We start from the raw sequence: 18095 nt of genomic DNA, 5'->3' as shown, positions 1-18095 counted from the left end.
AGTTGGAAACTTAAATACCAGCCCTTCTACACCCTCAAATATCTTGAGTGGTGGTTTTTGTTTTGTTACAAAGGCTGAGTGCATATTCACATGATAGTATCTTAAGGTGAAGCTTTATTCTTTAAAATGTTCTTAAAAGTTTAATCATAGATTTAACAAAGTTTATTTTTTTTATTTAACTCTTTTAGAATCTAAGCTATTTCCATTTCTGCAGTTGTGGTGAATTTATTGCATTACCAGAAAGGCAAGTAAGTCCTAGTCACCTAAAATGAGCAAACTCGAGAGACAATGCAAAATCATTGTCCCCAGAGCCCAGACAAGGCCTTTTTCTTGCTAGTGAAATGTGTTTATTCCTCCCAGGTGTCAAGTTACATCAAAGAGCAGACCCAAGACCAGTTTCAGATGATAATCATTTCCCTAAAAGAAGAGTTCTATTCCAAAGCTGATGCGCTCATAGGCATCTATCCAGAGGTAAGGATAAATTCAGAGGGGGAGGGGAGTGGCCGCTGTAAACTCCCCTTAGCACCACGTCTTCCTTTTATAATTAAAAATTCCAAATGGAGTCTGAGGCTTAAATGATTTTTTAATCAAATAAGATTTAAAGGTAACTACTCGGATATTTTCCTGTGATAGTACATAGAGATTTAAGATATATTTTAAGTGAAAGAAGCAAATGGAAAGATACAGAACAGTGTATTAGATTCATTTTGTAAAACAGTATGTATTAACTTACACAGAGTAAACTGTTAATATTGTATTTCATGTTTCTGTAATGTTTGAATGTTTTAAACAAAAAACAAATGCACTGTAGTAGAACAAGGAACCATTTATCTTCCAAAAATATCAGAGGAAAAAACAAAAATTCACTAGAAGTTTCAAGTTGTATATAGTAAATTTTAGAATTTGAACACACCTTTAAGCCACTCAAAAATACTTACCTGAGCTAATGGAGTGGAGCAACTAATTCAAGTCATCAGTTTTTGGATAGTTTTTACTTCCTGAGGTTTTGTTTAAGCAAAAATAAAAATTAATTTCTCTTTCTGCGCCTACAGAGTGGTAGGGACCACCTGGAAACATGTGGCAAGAGAAAGGGAACTTCTCCCACCAGATAATTCAGAAAAAACCTGATGTAATGCAGATAATTGATACCTTTTGGGTATAACAAGGTTCCCTTTTAATGCAAATCCAGACTCAATAATGGCCCTTATTTTACTTTAATACTTTTTCCCTAATTAGGGCAACTGAATTTTTTTCACTGTCTTCTCTCCATTTCAGCAAGATGACTGCATGTTCAGCCGAGTTTTGACTCTAGATCTTTCTCAGTATCCAGACACTGAAGGCCGAGAAAGCAGCAAGAGCCATCGAGAGTCCTCTTAGGAACTGGTGTGCCCTCGAGCAGCCAGCAGCCCTGTAGTGGTCAGGTGCATCACTGTTCAGTCCCCCTAACATCCCAACAGGACCAGCCAGTGTGCCATTTAAGGAAAATCACAGTTGTTTTAGCCAAAGAGGCTGTAGCTCACTTCAGTTAAGGAGTGTTCAGGCCCCATTCCAGTAATCTTCACTCTGGTCTTGCCTCGCACCTTTAAGTTTACTCTTTAAGGAAAACTGTTTAAATGTATTAGTTATAGGGTGGTTAATAAGTTGTTGAACCTGGCTTTTAAGGAAATCGTTTCAGACAAACTTTATGTCAATATTGAAAATGTCAATAAAAATATTCTAATTTCAAATGTCTCCAGTGTACCATTTTAGAAGCCTAAAGTTTTAATGGTGCAATTGAATTATGTCTGCTTCAACGGAATCTAAATTTTTCTGAGTATAATTTCTGTTAAGGAAATATTGAAGAATACAAGCTTTGTCAAGTAACAGCTGACTTCTCCACTTAAATACGTATGTGTAGGAAAGAAAGTTGCACACTTTTCAGTAGTACTTCATTTCCATTTCAAAATGGAACAAGACAATTCTGGGGTGATCTTCTCTTTAAGATTGCTTTGGTGAAACCAAATTGCTCACCACGAAAAAGAAAGGAAGAAAAAGACGGCTTTGGGCCCAAGTGCTAACCAAGGAGCAGCCTCCTGAAGTAACGGAATCAGTTTTGAACAACTCATTGTTGCACTAACAACAGAATCCACTCTGTGCTTAAGAAAGGAAGTCTCAAAAAGACTTGGTTCTTGCTCTGAGGAAGCTTACAGGACAGAGAGCGAGCTGATCTCTGAACTGTAGATCGCAGAAGCCAGTCTCTTTTGTCCTCCTCCTCTGTCCTGTTTTATAGTATCGGCTCTACCACCTAATCACCTGCTGCTTTCTCTGCCCTGAAAGACCTCAGCGTTAACAATGAAATGTTCCTTTAAATGCTACGTGAACTCTGTTTCCCTTATCTTTTGCCTGGGCTGTTCTCATTTTTTCGTAACTCTGACTCAGATTGTCAGCAATCCCACCTAGTACAGTCATTTCTGTTCTGATGCGCCATGTCCACATTCCTAAAAACAACCATGCAATGCAAAAGCATAAAACCATAAAAGCAATAAAAATCAGTGCTACAGAAATAGAGTTGGGGTACTGCACTCAAAATAGGTACAACCTAATAAAAATCACTGATTTTAGATACATTAAATGGTTAAGAAATACACAAATACTAAAATTAATACGGCACTTTATCTTGAAAAAGCCCTAAAGTCCATTTGTGGAAGTGGGTGTCAGAAGGGGTGGAGGAAGGAGGGTTGTCCGAAACGCTCACACCTGCTGTGGGAGGGCGTGGCTCCTCGTGATCCAGCGGGTAGGCGACTGCGGGCTGCGCAGGCGTGAGTTCGGTGTGTTCTTCCGCAGCTCCAGGCAGCCGGGTGCAGGTTACCGCATTCCCTTAGTGCCAGGATCAGCAAACTTTTGAAGGGCCACACTAAATACTTCAGGCTTTGGCGAGGCAGTAAGGAGGCTCTTAAGTAGATACTTGTATAACTATATTAAATGTAACTATTGTAAAATATAACAACTACACTAGCTTAAGAAAGTGAACCAATAGGCCATACTTTGTCTTCCCCTGACCTAATGTCACTGACAAAATTATATACATAAACAAATGCATTATCCTCAAGGTGTTTCTAATATATCACTCACACTGGAATAAACTTGCATTTTAAAACGAGCATGCAACAGAACTGACTAGATATATACATTCATCACAGCAAGATTGCCTCAGATCCTTCAGCACGGCATTCAAAGCTCTTCGTATAATGGGCTCTAACTTTTCCAGTTGATTCCACAGAACCCTCTACACTCATAATTTTTCTATACCCTGTGGCCAACTTTCAGATATCCATTCCTGGTTACACTTTATAAACATGTCTTTAAAAAAACAATTTATAATGTTGGCTTTTTTTCTTAAGGCTAGTCAAGTGAAACAGTGGGATATAATGTTTGCTATTTAAAAAATTTAAACACATTCAAGTAATCATTTACTTGATTTCACAACTGGGTAGCAACTCCAGCTAAAAATTCTCAATTAAATCCATTATGGGAAGCCTCGTGATAACTAAAGAAACCTTGAGCACACAGGGTTAAAGTTAACATTTTATTTATGACCAGAGTGGCATAAAAATTCGTTTTCCATGCTTCAAAAAGGAAAAAAAAAAGTCTGCAGCAGGTCTCCGGCTTCTCACTCCCTACACACCCCAACCTTATGTTTCTTACCAACAACTTCTCTGTACCTGTGGCAGCTGCAGTGCCATCAATAGTGAGTGTCACAGGGCTTGGCAAGAAATGTCACATCAAAATGAGCAGCCTCAAGGTGAAACCAAGCAGGGCTTGTTGTTTCCAAAGACAACCCTTCCCTTTAAGACCTCACTGTACCAGCACGAGAGCCCCTGCCACACGCACAATCGGAGCAGCCCCAGGCGCCAGCAGTGCAGCCAGGTGGCTGTTGCCACCTGGGGAAACCCTGGGCCGGTGAACGTGGTGCGACGCCCGTCACGGGGTCTGCCTGACTCACTGTGCAAACCCCCTTAATGTGGGCAATGGGAAGGGGTTTTTAAGAGATAAGAACAGAAAGTCTGGACCTTACCCCAGAGAATAAAGGCTTGGAAAGCTTGGAATTTATACTTTAAAGTTTAAAACTTGGTCTTTTGCCTTGTTTTTTCATTAGCTTGTACTTATTATCAGTCACAAAGTGGACCTGCACGACACTCAACTGTGCTTTTGAAAAGGCCTGTAGACCTTCCATTTCTTTGGAACAGAAGTTACTAAAATGACATAATTCCAAAGAAGCCCTTTTGATCTCGTTCTAAAACACCGTTTTCATTAGTGGATTCAGTGTGGATTCGGAGTAGCCGTATGTTCTTTACTACTTAATATGTAACAAACATACCTTTAAAATGTTTTCTACAGTTAACAGACGTTCCCACATAAAAATTATAAAATGTATCTAGTTCTTATTTTCTCTTTGGCAACTACTGTTGCTTGTACAGTCTTTACTCTCCCCCTTTTAGAGTAGGAAAAGTACCACCTTGTCGCAAGAAAGCGGGAATACCAGGTCCATCCCTTCCCAGCGGTTTTGGTCCCTGAGGTAGCTGTCCGTCAGTCCTTAGAAAGCGCACCTGCAGTGTGTAGGTGTCACCTCCTGCACACTCAAACACCTACGGGGGGACTCTCACCCTGCCTCGAGGGCCACACAGCCACGTGGCTCTCTGAGGGTGTGTGGCGGCTTAGAGTGGAGACCCGTGTGGAGCTCCCTGGACATTCCTCGTCGTCTGCGCACGGCACTGCGGTTACAGAGGCTGCTTTACTGGCTTTAAGGATTTCAAGACCCTCCAGCATCATCTGTTCAAATAAAAGAAAGGAACGGCAAAATGTTAAAGTTCAGCCAAAAAAGTTATTTGTAATTGATTTCTAGTTCAGAAACTACTTTACAATTACTCTTATATGCTAAACACTTCAAAGACCCCTCCATAATGGAAACAGTAGACGCTGTCTAGAAATGGCTCGTGAAGTTATAAATACCATCAGGGAACCAAGTAAATTACGACATTTGGTTTGCAAAGATGTGTGGAAATCTCAACCCATAAACATGACGCTGTTTTCATTCTTAGTGGACGGAGGGGGGCAACGTGAACAAACGCGCAGCGCGAGCCTGCTGGAAACGCGGAGATGAAGGCTCAGCGTGTGCGTGACGGGACTGCAGAGCAGAGGGACCTGTCGGCTCCAGGCTGCAGGTGTGGCCAGCAGGACTGCGGAGATGACCTTGTCCTCTCTTGCACACATGCACACAGGCCAAGCCTTCTGCACAGCTGAGACCAGAGGCTTTTCCCTGAGTACACATGACCGCCTAGGGAAGGCAGGGCTGCCACTGCAGGTGACGGCACCTGAGAGCAAAGCTCTCACGGGCATCGAAGGGGACACCTGCCCACCGCTCTATGGCAAAGTCTGCCAGGCAACAGGTCCTCCACCTGACACGCCAACACCATTCGGAGGCAGGCCACCGGGGGAAAAAACCTGTGTGCACGGCCAGGCGCGGTGGTTCACGCCTGCAATCCCAGCACCTTGGGAAGCTGAGGTAGGAAGATCGCCTGAGGCCAAGAGTTCAAGACTAGCCTGAGCAACATAGCAAGACACCCCTCTCTATACAATCAGCAGGGCATGGGGTGGCTCACACCTGTAGTCCCAGCTACCTGGGAAGCTGAGGCAGGAGGATCGCTTGAGCCTGGGAGTTTGAGGTTGCTGTGAGCTATGAAGATGCCACCACATTACAGCCTGGGCAACAGAGCAAGACCCTTATCTCAGGAAAAACAAAAAAATTTATCCAAAACACTATCAAAATTGAATTCTCCCTCTAAAACTGCATGTGTCCCCCAAGTGCACTGAAGTTATACAAAATCTAAACGGGAGGACGGGGAGTCCCTCAGCTGCTCTCCCAAAAGGACCCGCTCACTCTCACCTTCATCCCCAACACTGCAGCCCCTGGCTCCTCTCGCCACCAATCGTAACTTGGGCAACAACTCACTTTGCAGGTAACCATTTTAAAATTGTCTTATTTTATTTGACTAAGTTTTATTTGCATTCATTATGAATCTTTGATATCTACAACAGATTACTTCAACAGTGCATGTTTCTTGCAGCATTGAAGGAAAATGTAGGATCACAGGGCGGCTCAAACATGCCCACTGAGGAATTAATTTAAATGTTAAATGAATAGGTAATTGTCAAGTTAAATGCTTCCTGGTTCTCACAAATTTTTGGTGGCTTAGTATATGGATATTTAAGAGTGTTTTACTGATGTTTTCTTATATAAAGTAATAAAATGTCACTGTGGGAGGCCGAGCCAGGAGGATCACTTGAGGTCAGGAGTTGGAGACCAGCCTGAGCAAGAGTGAGACCCAATCTCTACTAAAAATAGAAAGAAATTATCTGGACAACTAAAAATATATAGAAAAATTTAGCCGGGCATGGTGGCGCATGCCTGTAGTCCCAGCTACTCGGGAGGCTGAGGCAGGAGGATCGCTTGAGCCCAGGAGTTTGAGGTTGCTGGGAGCCAGGCTGACGCCACGGCATTCTAGCCTGGGCAACACAGTGAGACAGACTCTGTCTCAAAAAATAAATAAATAAATAAATAAAAACAAAATAAAAACTCTTGTTATCTGAAAATCATCTATCCTAACATTTTCAGGAATGGAGTAGAGTCAGAGGACCAAGGAAGCCTCTGGTGTCTCCAGAGATTTGAAGAGCTATCACAATCACAGACAAGGGAGAAAGAGGAATCTAAAACCTCCTCAAAAAATAAAAAGCAACACAAATGTCTTAAGGTCTCAATATGAAGCAATCACAACTGGAAGAATGGAATGTAAGGAAAAATCCACACTTGACCTTGACGTTGAGAACACGTCCTGCAACTGGCCAGGAGTCACGGCAGTGGGCCCGTTAACCTCCCACGCAGGAGAGAATACTGACACTGTTTTAGTCAAGGAAATGCTTTTGTTTTCCAACTTTTAGAATCAACTTATTGACAGACTGGAGGGCTCACTTTCTTTCTGTCCTGTAACCATGGTGACTGGCACTGACGACATGAAGCTGGCAGGCTCGGTGAGAGGGTGAGGAGGGCCCGTCACACCCAGGCTGCATGTCGGGAAGGCAGGTTTCAGTACCATATTTATTTATTTATTTATTTATTTTGAGACAGAGTCTCGCTCTGTTGCCCAGGCTAGAGTGAGTGCCGTGGCGTCAGCCTAGCTCACAGCAACCTCAAACTCCTGAGCTCAAGCGATCCTCCTGTCTCAGCCTCCCGAGTAGCTGGGACTACAGGCATGTGCCACCATGCCCGGCTAGTTTTTTCTATATATATATTTTTAGCTGTCTATATAATTTCTTTCTATTTTAGAAAGAGATGGGGTCTCGCTCTTGCTCAGGCTGGGCTCGAACTCCTGAGCTCAAACGATCCGCCCACCTCGGCCTCCCAGAGTGCTAGGATTACAGGCGTGAGCCACCGCGCCCGGCCCAGTACCATATTTAAAGTGCAGAATGAGGAATGATACACGCAGGGCTATCAAGACCCGGGAGGTGGCGGATAAGGAAAGGAGAAAGGCCGCATGAGTAAGCTAGGTCACCTTTCCTAGCGTCAACAGATGTGGCCTATTTAAGTAGTTTAAAGAAATATTTCCATAGTTTAAATAAATTTTAGTGATAGAGGTGGTAAAAAAAAATAAATAAATAAAATGACTTAAAGTGGTTTCCTCGAGACTAAGGTGGCATAAATCAGGCTAGTGGTCACCTTTGGGTCACACTGGGTGCTGGGGAATGACGGGAAAGTGGCAAAGGGGCTCCCGACAACGTTCAGTAGATGGATGTTTTCACTGTGTGAAAATCCGCTGGGCTGACCTCCTATCTGTACACTTTCTCGGTGTACTTTTCCTCAATAACGTGCTTGCCTAGATCAACAGAAGGTTTCCACAGGCAGCACCTCTGGGCAGTTGGACGCGAGAGGCCAGGTTCCCTTCCAGCCTCTCTGACTCTGACTCAACGTGTGCCCCCTCCGCCCGCCCGGGCATCAGCGCAGCCCCGCGCCCGCGACGCTGCCCACAGGGAAGGAACGCAGTCCCCGTACCTGACTGTCTGAGCTTTTTTGAAACTTCAATTCCATTCTCTTCTAACTTCCTCTTTGCACAGTCCTGACATGCGTTACCTGAAAGATGAAAACTTAGTAAAAAGCTTATTCACGCTAGAATCCGCCCTCCAAGGACCAACTTATAAACTTGATCTTACTGAAGCCTTGGCCAAGTAATCCCTGCCACACACCACAGATCGTCTCGGTCAAGTTAACGCTTCTTTCAAGAGGAAACAATGGTTCCGGGAGTCACATTTCAGTATAAAGCAACTGTAATAAGTGTGTCCTTTCACGCAGAAACAGGGTGGAAACGGAAAGCTGAGACCAGCGGTTTTCACTCCTACACCGAACCTCACCCACCACCGACCGGAAGTGAGGCCAGCGGTCCCCACCCCACGTGCGCTTTCCTGTCCGTGGACCGGCCGGGCCCTACAGGGCTGCACGCCAGGCCTCTGCCCGCCGACCAGAACCCCTCTTGGCCCACGGACTGCAAAGGGGAGACATCTGGGACCCAATTCACAAAGGAGGAAGCTGACTGAGTCCTGTTAATTTATAAACAGGCCGAAGTGAGCCCAACAAGATGACCGTTCACATTTCAAATGAGTTTTAAACAGAAAATTTTGTATGAAAGCTCAGATCCTTATAATTACAATTTCAGAAGGGATGGGTCATTCCAGGTTCCCACACCTTGCACCGAATGGCATAACACAAACAACTTTGTTCCCATTCCCTTGTAACTCTTGGTTCTAGGACGGGAAGCTACTGCCGGGTGCCAGACGGCCCACGTTTGAGACGCTGTGCTTCCCAGTGAAAGCTGATTTTTGGTCCCTTCATTGTGGCAGGGACTGCAAAGGCGCGGCTGTCGTCCTCAGTGGCTGTTTAGATACAGGCCAATTATTTAAGGTGAGAAACATACTTCTATGACTTTACAACTAGTGCCTGGAAGATAGTGGGATTTGTAGGCAAAAATAAAGATCCGCTTTACCCAATAACGTGGTGCTGTCCACTCGATCGGCATCTGAGGAAGAAAGAACACAGTCAGCAGGACTGAGCCCTCGGTGCTCCTCCGCCTCAGGCCGCTCTGAGGCAGGGCAGCTCCGGCCCACCCCGGGCGACTCCCTGCCCTCCTCGGCCACCTCCCAGGGCTGGCAGATGTGAGGACGCAGGGGATGACTACTCGAGGCACCTGGAGCTGGCTGGCCCCAGGGAGCGATGGCTGCCCTTGCTGGCGTCAGTGGGCCTCCTCTCCTGGCAGGACAGGTACTCCCTGAATCCGAGGACAACCGTGCTTCGTGACACAGACAGATTAAAAGTCTGAATGACCCTTCAGTCCTCGGGCAGCCTGTCGAATCCACTGGGCTGCCAAGGCCTGGAGGAGGGGCCTCGGCGGGGACGGGCAGCCGCTCAGAGACAGGCTCCAGGAGTCCGAGCACCCCAGGGCGTATGTCGGGCCCTGCTCTGCTGGGGAGTCGTGGGTGTGGAGGAAGGAGAGGGGTCAGGGGCAGAGACGAGGGGAGCCCCTGCCTCCCTGCAGAGCCGGGCACAGGAGCTGGTGCCAGGCCGCACCGAGTGGTGCATTCGGCTCTGCTGTCGGGCAAGGACCCCGCCCCCCCACCCCCCCCACCCCCCCCACCCCCGCTTCGAATGTCCGAGCAATAACTAGGCAAGTCGTTCACCTCTGCGAGCTTATCTCATCATCCATAAAATCAAATAAAGTCAACAATGTAAAATTTGTAGCAGCATGTGACACCTAGCAGCTTGGCAACAAACTGACTACTGCCCTAATTATGTTTTTATTCATGGAAATCCAACTTAAATTGGCCCATTTTGCTAATTATTAGCAATTCTGAAAAGAAAGTGCTAGTGGTTAAAAAGCCGCAGCTGCCCAGCTGTTGGATCACCTGCGCACTCTCTAGCCTTCCCGTTCACAACCCAGCACCTTGGTGGCGAACCTGCTCCGCTGTGGGGGTGCGCCTGGGCTTCCTGCTCCCCCCGTGCAAGACCAGCACGGACCCTCCCAGCTTGCTCTCATCGGCGTTTCGTGACACCGATGCAAAGCCACTCCCTCCCTTGTGTCGACAGGACCAAGACTAGGGACTCTCCATCATCCTGGTCCTTCCTGACAGATGGACAATTCCCAGAAGGGCCGAGGAGTATTACCAGACAGTGCTGCGCTCAGCAGAATAGGGAAAATAGGTTATTTGAGGAAAAAAATGTCTTCATAAAAACCATTTGTGTTTTTGAAGTTTTAACTTTCAAATTGTTGTGACAGGATAAAGGTATGAGATATCTGCGTCTTTCAGCGGTTACATATCACAACCGATAAAGCCGGCCTGGCAGTTTTCTTTCTTGGTTAAGATATCCTGAAACATGGATAAATGTGTCTCACAGTAATGTGTGCACAGCTGTGAACTTTCAAAGTTACTTTAAACTTTATGTACAACTGTCACTATCACACCAATCATCCCAATCTTCTAATTTTAAATTACCCAGAGGCATTTTTTTTTAAATAGCTGGAAGATTGGTGCATTTTATGGTATATGAATTATAGCATCAAAAAAATGGAAAACCGCCGGAAGCCGCGTGTGAGTTTTGCGCTTCCGTGCTGGAGAAGCGCGGTACCTGGACTCCGCTGTTTGCAGATCTGAGTGGCAAGGTCTTGCACGTATCCTGGAAAATAGTCAAAACAGTCCCCATAGGACACGACTTTGATTCCATGTAGAAGCATATCCGCTTGATGCTTAAAGAAATGGTCTTCGTCTTCCTTGAGCACAACCATGTAGTGCTCTAAATCCACCTTGTTCGGCACCGAGTAAAGGAAGAGAGCTTGGAATATCTGGTCACGAAGGGTCTCTCCGCAGCCCACGAACAGGAAGGACTTCGTGCGGTACAAGTTCTGGAGCACTTCCTGAGAGAAAGCCAATGAGGAAATCAGGACGCTTGCTGGAGAGGCAGCAAGAGCTCATGGCTGCTGGCCACCAAGTCACACGTGTGTGCTGCGCCATCACTGCTCCCCAACGGGCCTTCCCTGCGGCCACGCTGGGGACACAGTGCGAACAGTGTGCACTCTCCACGTGGCACTCAGGTCACCCCAAAGCAGGGATCTGTGGCAACAAAGGCCAAAGCTGGGCCGAGTCCACCTCTTGGCAAGGACAGGGCGCCTCTCCCTACCTGAGCCAAGACAACTGGCCTGTGCCCAGAGTCAGTGACCAGGCGAGCACACCTTGCAGTAAGGAAAGTGACCCCTACTCACCAGCACAGCCAACCGGCTCAAATCTTTTGCAATTATGTTCAATTTTAAATTACTAAAACATATTGATAAAATAAGGACATCAGCATTTGTCCAGTTCAGAGTCATGCCCACGAAATGAATGCCTGTCTCAATGGACCGTCTATGGGCACTGTGCCGGGGTGGAGGGGCAGTCAGGAGAACAGGGCTGTTGGGAACGAGGGCAAGAGAGCTGGGGAGGGGACCCAGTAACGGTGCCCGAGGGGGTGGGCACAGGGAAAGCAAAGATTGTGTGGGGTCACTCAGGCACCAGCTCAGATACCCAGCATCTCCGAGAGGGTCAGTAACAGCTGAGGCCCTTCTCATAACCAACCGTGCAACTGAAAACTCTGCCCACTCACTCGTGCCGCTGACATGGCGCCCCAGCGTTACACAGGCCGGGAGTGAGCCGAGGGACAGAGCACCTGACCCCAAGCGCACAAGGCAGTCCAGAGACACGAGTTTCTGAGGGCGCCAACAGCAGCATTCGGGAAGTGCTGGGAAGCACAGCTTTCCCACGCTTCACTCTGTCTAGCGCAAGAAAGCTCCACAGAGAACGAAGTTTTAAAACAAAGGGAAGAGGGAATTTCAGACAGGAAGATGCCTGCATGAACACAGAGACTTGGTGGGAGAACATTCTAAACTGCACAAGGCCCTGCAATGTCATGCTGAAAAGTCTCGCTGTATCCCTGGGCTAGAGAGAGCCACCGAATGTCTGGGCGGGCATGGAGAGGTTAAGATCAGATCTCCGTGGCCGGGCGCGGTGGCTCACGCCTGTAATCCTAGCACTCTGGGAGGCCGAGGCAGGTGGATTGCTCAAGGTCAGGAGTTCGAGACCAGCCTGAGCGAGACCCCGTCTCTACTAAAAATAGAAAGACATTATATGGACAACTAAAAATCTATATAGAAAAAATTAGCCGGGCATAGTGGTGCATGCCTGTAGTCCCAGCTACTCGGGAGGCTGAGGCAGTAGGATCGCTTAAGCCGAGGAGTCTGAGGTTGCTGTGAGCTAAGCTGACGCCACGGCACTCACTCTAGCCTGGGCAACAAAGTGAGACTCTGTCTCAACAAAAAAAAAAAAAAAAAAAAAAGATCAGATCTCCGCTTTTGAAGGAATCACGAGGCCGAACACGATGGCTCATGCCTGTAATACCAGTGGTCTGGGAGGCCGAGGCGGGAGGATCGCTTGAGCCCAGGGGTTTGAGGCTGCAGTAGGCCATGATGACACCACGGCTCTCCAGCCTGGGCAACAGAGCAAGACCTTGTCTCAAAAAAAAAAAAAAAAAAAAAAGATAGCCTTCCTCCGGCAAAAGTTCACTGAGCACCTACTCAGCGCACAGGCGCTGTGCCAGGCTCTCAAGACACTGGGAGCACAGAGGATGTGCCCCCGCCCTCGGCAGCGTGCAGAGAGCCAACCCAGACGAGAGGAATGCCCGGAGCCTGGGAAGCCACCCAGACTACAGCCAAATGGCCAGTGGCCACCACAAATTCCCCCGGGAATGCAGACAACGCCTAATGGGGACAGACCGTACCATTACTTCCGCGTCTTGAGTGACATCTTTATATCCTGACGGATCCAATACCATCCCACAGGGGTCTGTGTACAAGCCATGAATATGAAGAACTCCGTATTTGATGTGTCCTCTTGCCCACTGGAGGACCTGTCAAAAATTAAGCCAAGTCAAAGAAAAAACCCCTGTTATTTCAAACAGATAAAATACTCAAATCAGAGTCATAATTCTTCAAACTTACCTTGGAAGAAGAGATATTTCAATTTGTAAACCATACCGTTAATACACAAGAGAAGCCAGCCGAAGAATCTGCTTGCCTGAATGTGTTACTGCAGAGATTTTTAAAAGCTGGCAATAGTTAAAGCCATCTGATGAGCCTTAAGGACACTTAAGTCATTAAGGTTCCTGAAAACGGCTATAATAAATTTTAATGATGGGAAGCATTTTCTTAAGACATAGCTAATTATTAAAGCTTCACTATGATCAGTGCTAAGAACTTAGTGAGATTTCTAAATGCTAATAATAAATTGCATGGAATATCTTTAAAGAAAAAAAATACAAGAAACTCAGCTGTTAGCACTAGTTATTCCTGTCATATTGTATAATAAAGAACTTCCTTCCAGCCTGAGCAAGACCAAGACTCCGTCTCTACTAAAAAATAGAAAGAAATCAGCTGGACAACTAAAAACATATAGAAAAAATTAGCCAGGCATGGTGGCACATGCCTTTAGTCCCAGCTACTCGGGAGGCTGAGGCAGGAGGATTGTTTGACCCCAGGAGTTTGAGGTTGCTGTGAGCTAGGCTGACGCCACGGCACTCTAGCCTGGGCAACGGAGTGAGACTCTGTCTCAAAAAAAAAAAAAAAAACAAAACTTCCTTAAAGACAGTTATATAGAAACTACCTTCAACATCTGTGATTACGGCAAATTGTTAAGAGTTATTACTTCAGAGGAGTGGTGGAGACTTTCACTTCTAAGTTATGTGCTATTTTTTACTTGCTGCTTTGCTTTTTTTTTTTTTTTTGAGACAGAGTCTCACTTTGTTGCCCAGGCTAGAGTGAGTGCCGTGGCGTCAGCTTAGCTCACAGCAACCTCAAACTCCTGGGCTCAAGTGATCCTCCTGCCTCAGCCTCCCGAGTAGCTGGGACTACAGGCATGCGCCACTATGCCCGGCTAATTTTTTTCTATATATATATATTTTTAGTTGTCCATATAATTTCTTTCTATTTTTAGTAGAGACGGGGTCTCGCTCTTGCTCAGGCTGGTCTCGAACTCCTGAGCTCAAACGATCCACCTGCCTCGGCCTCCCAGAGTGCTAGGATTACAGGCGTGAGCCACCACGCCCGGCCTGCTTTGCTTTTTATGTATTATATTTATACTCAGAAAAAATGTATCTCAGAAAAAGTGTTTTTTTTGGCTGAGTCTTCCTCTGATGCTCAGGCTAGAGTGCTGTGGCGTCAGCCTAGCTCACAGCAAGCTCAAACTCCTGGGCTCAAGCAATCTTCCTGCCTCAGCCTCGCGAGTAGCTGGGACTACAGGCGAGTGCCACCATGCCCAGCTAATTTTTCTATTTTTACTAGATAGAGGTGGGGTCTCCTCTTGCTCAGGCTGGTCTCAAACTCCTGACCTCAAGCGATCCTCCCGCCTTAGCCTCCCAGAGTGCTAGGATCACAGCCTGAGCCACTGTGCCCAGCCTCTCTATTGAACCCAGGGTTGAGACCAGGGTTGAGACAGGGTTGAGACCCTGTCACCCAGGCCGGAGGCAATGGCATGATCACAGCTCACTGGAACCTCAAACTTCTGCACTCAAGCAATCCTCCTGCCTGGCCACCATCAGTCTTTAAAATATCCACACCCTTTGACCCTGAAACTCTTCTAGGAATTGATCCTGAAGAATAAGCAGGAATAGAAAAGTATAAAGATTTTCATTGCAGCATTATTTATAACTGTAAAAATATGTTAATAACAGAGGAAGGATAACAATTATAATTTATTATAATCCTACTGCCATTTAAAATCACCCTTTTAAAAACAGCTTAATGATAGGAAAATGCTCACAGTACATAATAATAAGAAAAAATTAGGATTAAAAACTTGGCATATATTATAATCCCAATTTGTTAAAGAAAAAATTCATAGCGATAGGACTGTGGGTGATTTTGCTTTTCTGCCCGTATTTCCTACAATGACTGAAATGAATAAACGCGGACGAGAAACGCTCACAGCCCTACAGGACAGAACACAGGAAGGAGCGAGCAGAGCCCTGAGCAGCGCACGCCCCGAGGAAGGGCCTCGCAGCCTCGTAGACCGGCATGTTGCCTTCCCGTGGGGCGCGGCGCCCGTGAGCTGCCAGTTCATGACCTTCCATGATGACTAATTCACGACTGAGAGTGAAAGCTGCTTCCAGCCGCAGCAGGGCCAACTCGCAGCGCCTCTTCCTCACACCCGCCACCCGCCCTGCGCCCCGGCCCGCACCTTAGTCTTATCCTTCAAGTCCAGAGACTCCATGGGCTTGCTCTGCTGCTGGCCGAAGAGCTCCAGCAGGTTGTCGTAGTTGGTGGTCAGCACCATGGTGCCCCTGTCCATCAGGCTGAGGATCGACTGCAGCACCAGGGGGTTCTGGATGTGCTGCTCCAGGTTGTCAAAAACCTCCATCAGGCAGTCCTGGAAGAAGTTGGGCTTGGTGTCGCCCGTGCGCTGTGGGAAGGCGGAGCGAGAGTTACACAACATCAGTTCTCAACGCGCAGGTGGTGTCCTGAGTGCTAGAGATACAGAAGAAAGAAAGAAAACAAGAAAGCAAGCCCAGGCCTCATAGGGTTTATTAAAACTCTAGAGGAGGGCACAGGTAATGTACAAATGCGTAACAGGCAGACAGTGACAGATGCGGTGGTAAAGTAGGGCAGAGAAAGGGGACAGGCCCAGGGCACCAGGAAGGCCTTGCGCAGGGGCCGAAGGAGCGCGGGCTTGTGGAGAGCGCTGAGCGGGGCAGAGCAGGCGCACAGGCGCGCGGTGCTGGCATGGGTGCCCAAGGTCAGCGGGAGTAAGGGGAAGTGGCAGCCGCGAGGTCAGAGAGGCGACATGACCAGATCACGTGGGGCCTTGAAGACCACGGTAAAGACTCTGGCTTTCCTTCAGGGAAGGCTGCCAAGTCCCAGTTTTCTCTCCTTTGGTGGCATAGGAAATGGTGTGTTTTCACGGCATCTTAAATTAGGCGAGTGTTCCACAGACTGCTGAGAGCCCCACAGGGCCAGGACTGGGACACGGCCTCTGGACACAGCCCCGGTGGTCACCGGTGGGCTCGGTAAGAGCTGCCTCAGTGGAGCGATGGGGGCAAACGCCTGGCAGGGGGGTGCAGAGAAGAAAGGAAGTAGCTACAGCAGATGCAACTACCAAAGAGCTTTGCTGTGGGAGGGGCCAGAGAAATGGGGGTGGGAGCCGGGAAGACACAGGGGCCAAGGGGTTTCACGCACTCCCGGTGAGACCACCCCTCGCCCAGCCTCTGCCCAGCACTCGGCCTCACCATCATCCCGTCTGGGTGGCTGGCCACCAGAACTCATCCCCGTGCCCTTGTCCCTGTTTATGTCGGTCACCATCATCACAAGAAGCCCACAACTCACACATTCCTGTCACCCCCACAGCTCTGAACACACTCTCTTCCAACACTCTCCCATTCCCGAAACCCTTCCGCTGCTCCCAGGGGGTCTGCCATCAGCAACCCCCCACGTAACCACCCTCTTCCGGGAATGCCCACCTTTCCCCTCAACCGGAACCAGAGCCCACCCAGGTGGGGGCGCTCCTCCTCCACACTCCTCGGGCCGGTGAAGGTGGGGGCTTGGCCCCGCTCTGCCGAGCCTCCCCAGCTGTACTTGTGTCATACTCCATGGTGACTCAGGTGTCTACTCAGACGATCCTTTCTGTACCGTGCCTCTGAATTCCCCTCACCGTCCTCCAGTGATCCTGTCCCATCTCAACCACCCGCATCTATGGCTACATCCCAGACTTCATGTTACCAAGAGCCGGATCCTTTCCAGAACCTCTGGCCCAAGCCCCTCTGTCCCATCTCTAGCACCTCAGCTCCCAGGGACACCAAGCCCATCAAGGCCTGTGAGCCACTGGCCCCACTGACCACGATCACTCGCCCCTCTGACGTCCTGCCTTCTCCCGTTAAGCAGCTGAGCGTCCATAACTGATCATTCGACTGCTCCCCTGCATACCCCTCCTCGTCCCTCGCCTTTCTCTGGCATTGTTGGAATCCCCTGATAAAACCAACTCTCTGCTTCCCCCGTGCCTGCTCGCAAACTGCTCAACACGGCAGGGAAACACAACCACGCCGACTGGCCTCGCTGTAACTCTTTCTGACGGAGGCTTTCAAAAATGTGCAAAAGTAAAGAGAAGAGCTGAATGACCTCCAAATACTCATCTAGTCTAAACAGTTCGCCCTCAAGCCAGTTGGCCTCTCTTTAAATGAATGACAGTGAGGACCCTCAGAGCTGCCCAGCGACCCCACTGCCCTCCCCCGTCCATTAACTCTTCCCCTCTTCTTCCTGTGACAGGAGTCGGCAAACGCAGTCGATAAACGGCCAGAGAGTAAACGTGTTAGGCCTGGTGGGCCACAGCGTCTCTGCTGCAACTGCTCAGCTCGGAGGCACAAAGCGCGCTCGCAGCCAGGCAGCGTGTGAATGAACGGCTGCGGCTGTGCGCCAGGACTTCGTTACAAAAACAGGCAGCAGGCCAGCTGTGGGCTGGGCCATAACGTGCCAACCGCTGCCCTATGATGAGAGTTGTCCCTTACTAATAGGACACCTAGGTTTGGCACAGTCACCTAACTAAAAACATTGCTCAGACTGGCAAAGCTAGGTGCAGCCCTGTGTAACTCTGGCCGATGATGAAAACAGAAACGTCTATATGACTTCCCCAGCAGCCCTCACAGGCACGAGCCCGCCCCCCCACCAGCTGGAGCGCCACGTCACTCAACGCACCTGACTTAGAGTGCGGGCTGGAAGCTGCCTGCTGAGAATGGCCCGTCAGCCAAAGAGGGGCCGGTCGCCAGCACCGCCCAGCACCGTGTTCTCCTTGGGCCTGCCCCGGCTGCGACGGGAGAACTACAACCATGACACATCGAAGCCGCACAGTTTGGGTCTGTTTTTACACAGCCTAAGCTTTCCTACCCTCCCCGATGACTCGTTCGCTTTTCCCTGCTTTCTCCTGTAAGTCTGAACCGCCCACTTCTGCTC

The 18095-nt window shown here is 48.3% G+C and overlaps 2 protein-coding genes and 1 non-coding gene across 4 annotated transcripts in view; 2 read left to right on the top strand and 1 right to left on the bottom strand.

Annotated features, from left to right (window-relative positions):
• Positions 1-1581, top strand: part of SMC1B (structural maintenance of chromosomes 1B) — a 78037-nt gene extending 76456 nt beyond the window's left edge. For both annotated transcript variants that reach the window (XM_069490792.1, XM_069490791.1), the window contains 2 exons: positions 361-471; positions 1276-1581. In XM_069490792.1, coding sequence (XP_069346893.1) covers positions 361-471; positions 1276-1377 — 213 coding nt within the window. In that variant the 3' untranslated portion in view covers positions 1378-1581. The remainder of the gene's footprint in view (positions 1-360; positions 472-1275) is intronic.
• Positions 1582-3943: 2362 nt separating this feature from the next.
• FAM118A (family with sequence similarity 118 member A) overlaps positions 3944-18095 on the bottom strand; it is a 28017-nt gene continuing 13865 nt past the window's right edge. The window contains exons 4-9 of the mRNA XM_069490004.1: positions 15337-15558; positions 12884-13012; positions 10706-10991; positions 9069-9101; positions 8084-8161; positions 3944-4809 (exon numbers count right to left, since the gene is read on the bottom strand). Of these exons, the coding sequence (XP_069346105.1) occupies positions 4790-4809; positions 8084-8161; positions 9069-9101; positions 10706-10991; positions 12884-13012; positions 15337-15558 (768 nt within the window). The 3' untranslated portion in view covers positions 3944-4789. The remainder of the gene's footprint in view (positions 4810-8083; positions 8162-9068; positions 9102-10705; positions 10992-12883; positions 13013-15336; positions 15559-18095) is intronic.
• On the top strand, positions 13156-13285 carry LOC138397782 (small nucleolar RNA SNORA33). Its single transcript, XR_011235890.1, has one exon. It is a non-coding gene; the product is annotated as a small nucleolar RNA SNORA33 (small nucleolar RNA).

Source organism: Eulemur rufifrons, chromosome 16, assembly GCF_041146395.1.
Source record: "Eulemur rufifrons isolate Redbay chromosome 16, OSU_ERuf_1, whole genome shotgun sequence".
Classification (NCBI taxonomy): domain Eukaryota; kingdom Metazoa; phylum Chordata; class Mammalia; order Primates; family Lemuridae; genus Eulemur; species Eulemur rufifrons.
This window is presented reverse-complemented; position numbering and strand designations above follow the sequence as displayed.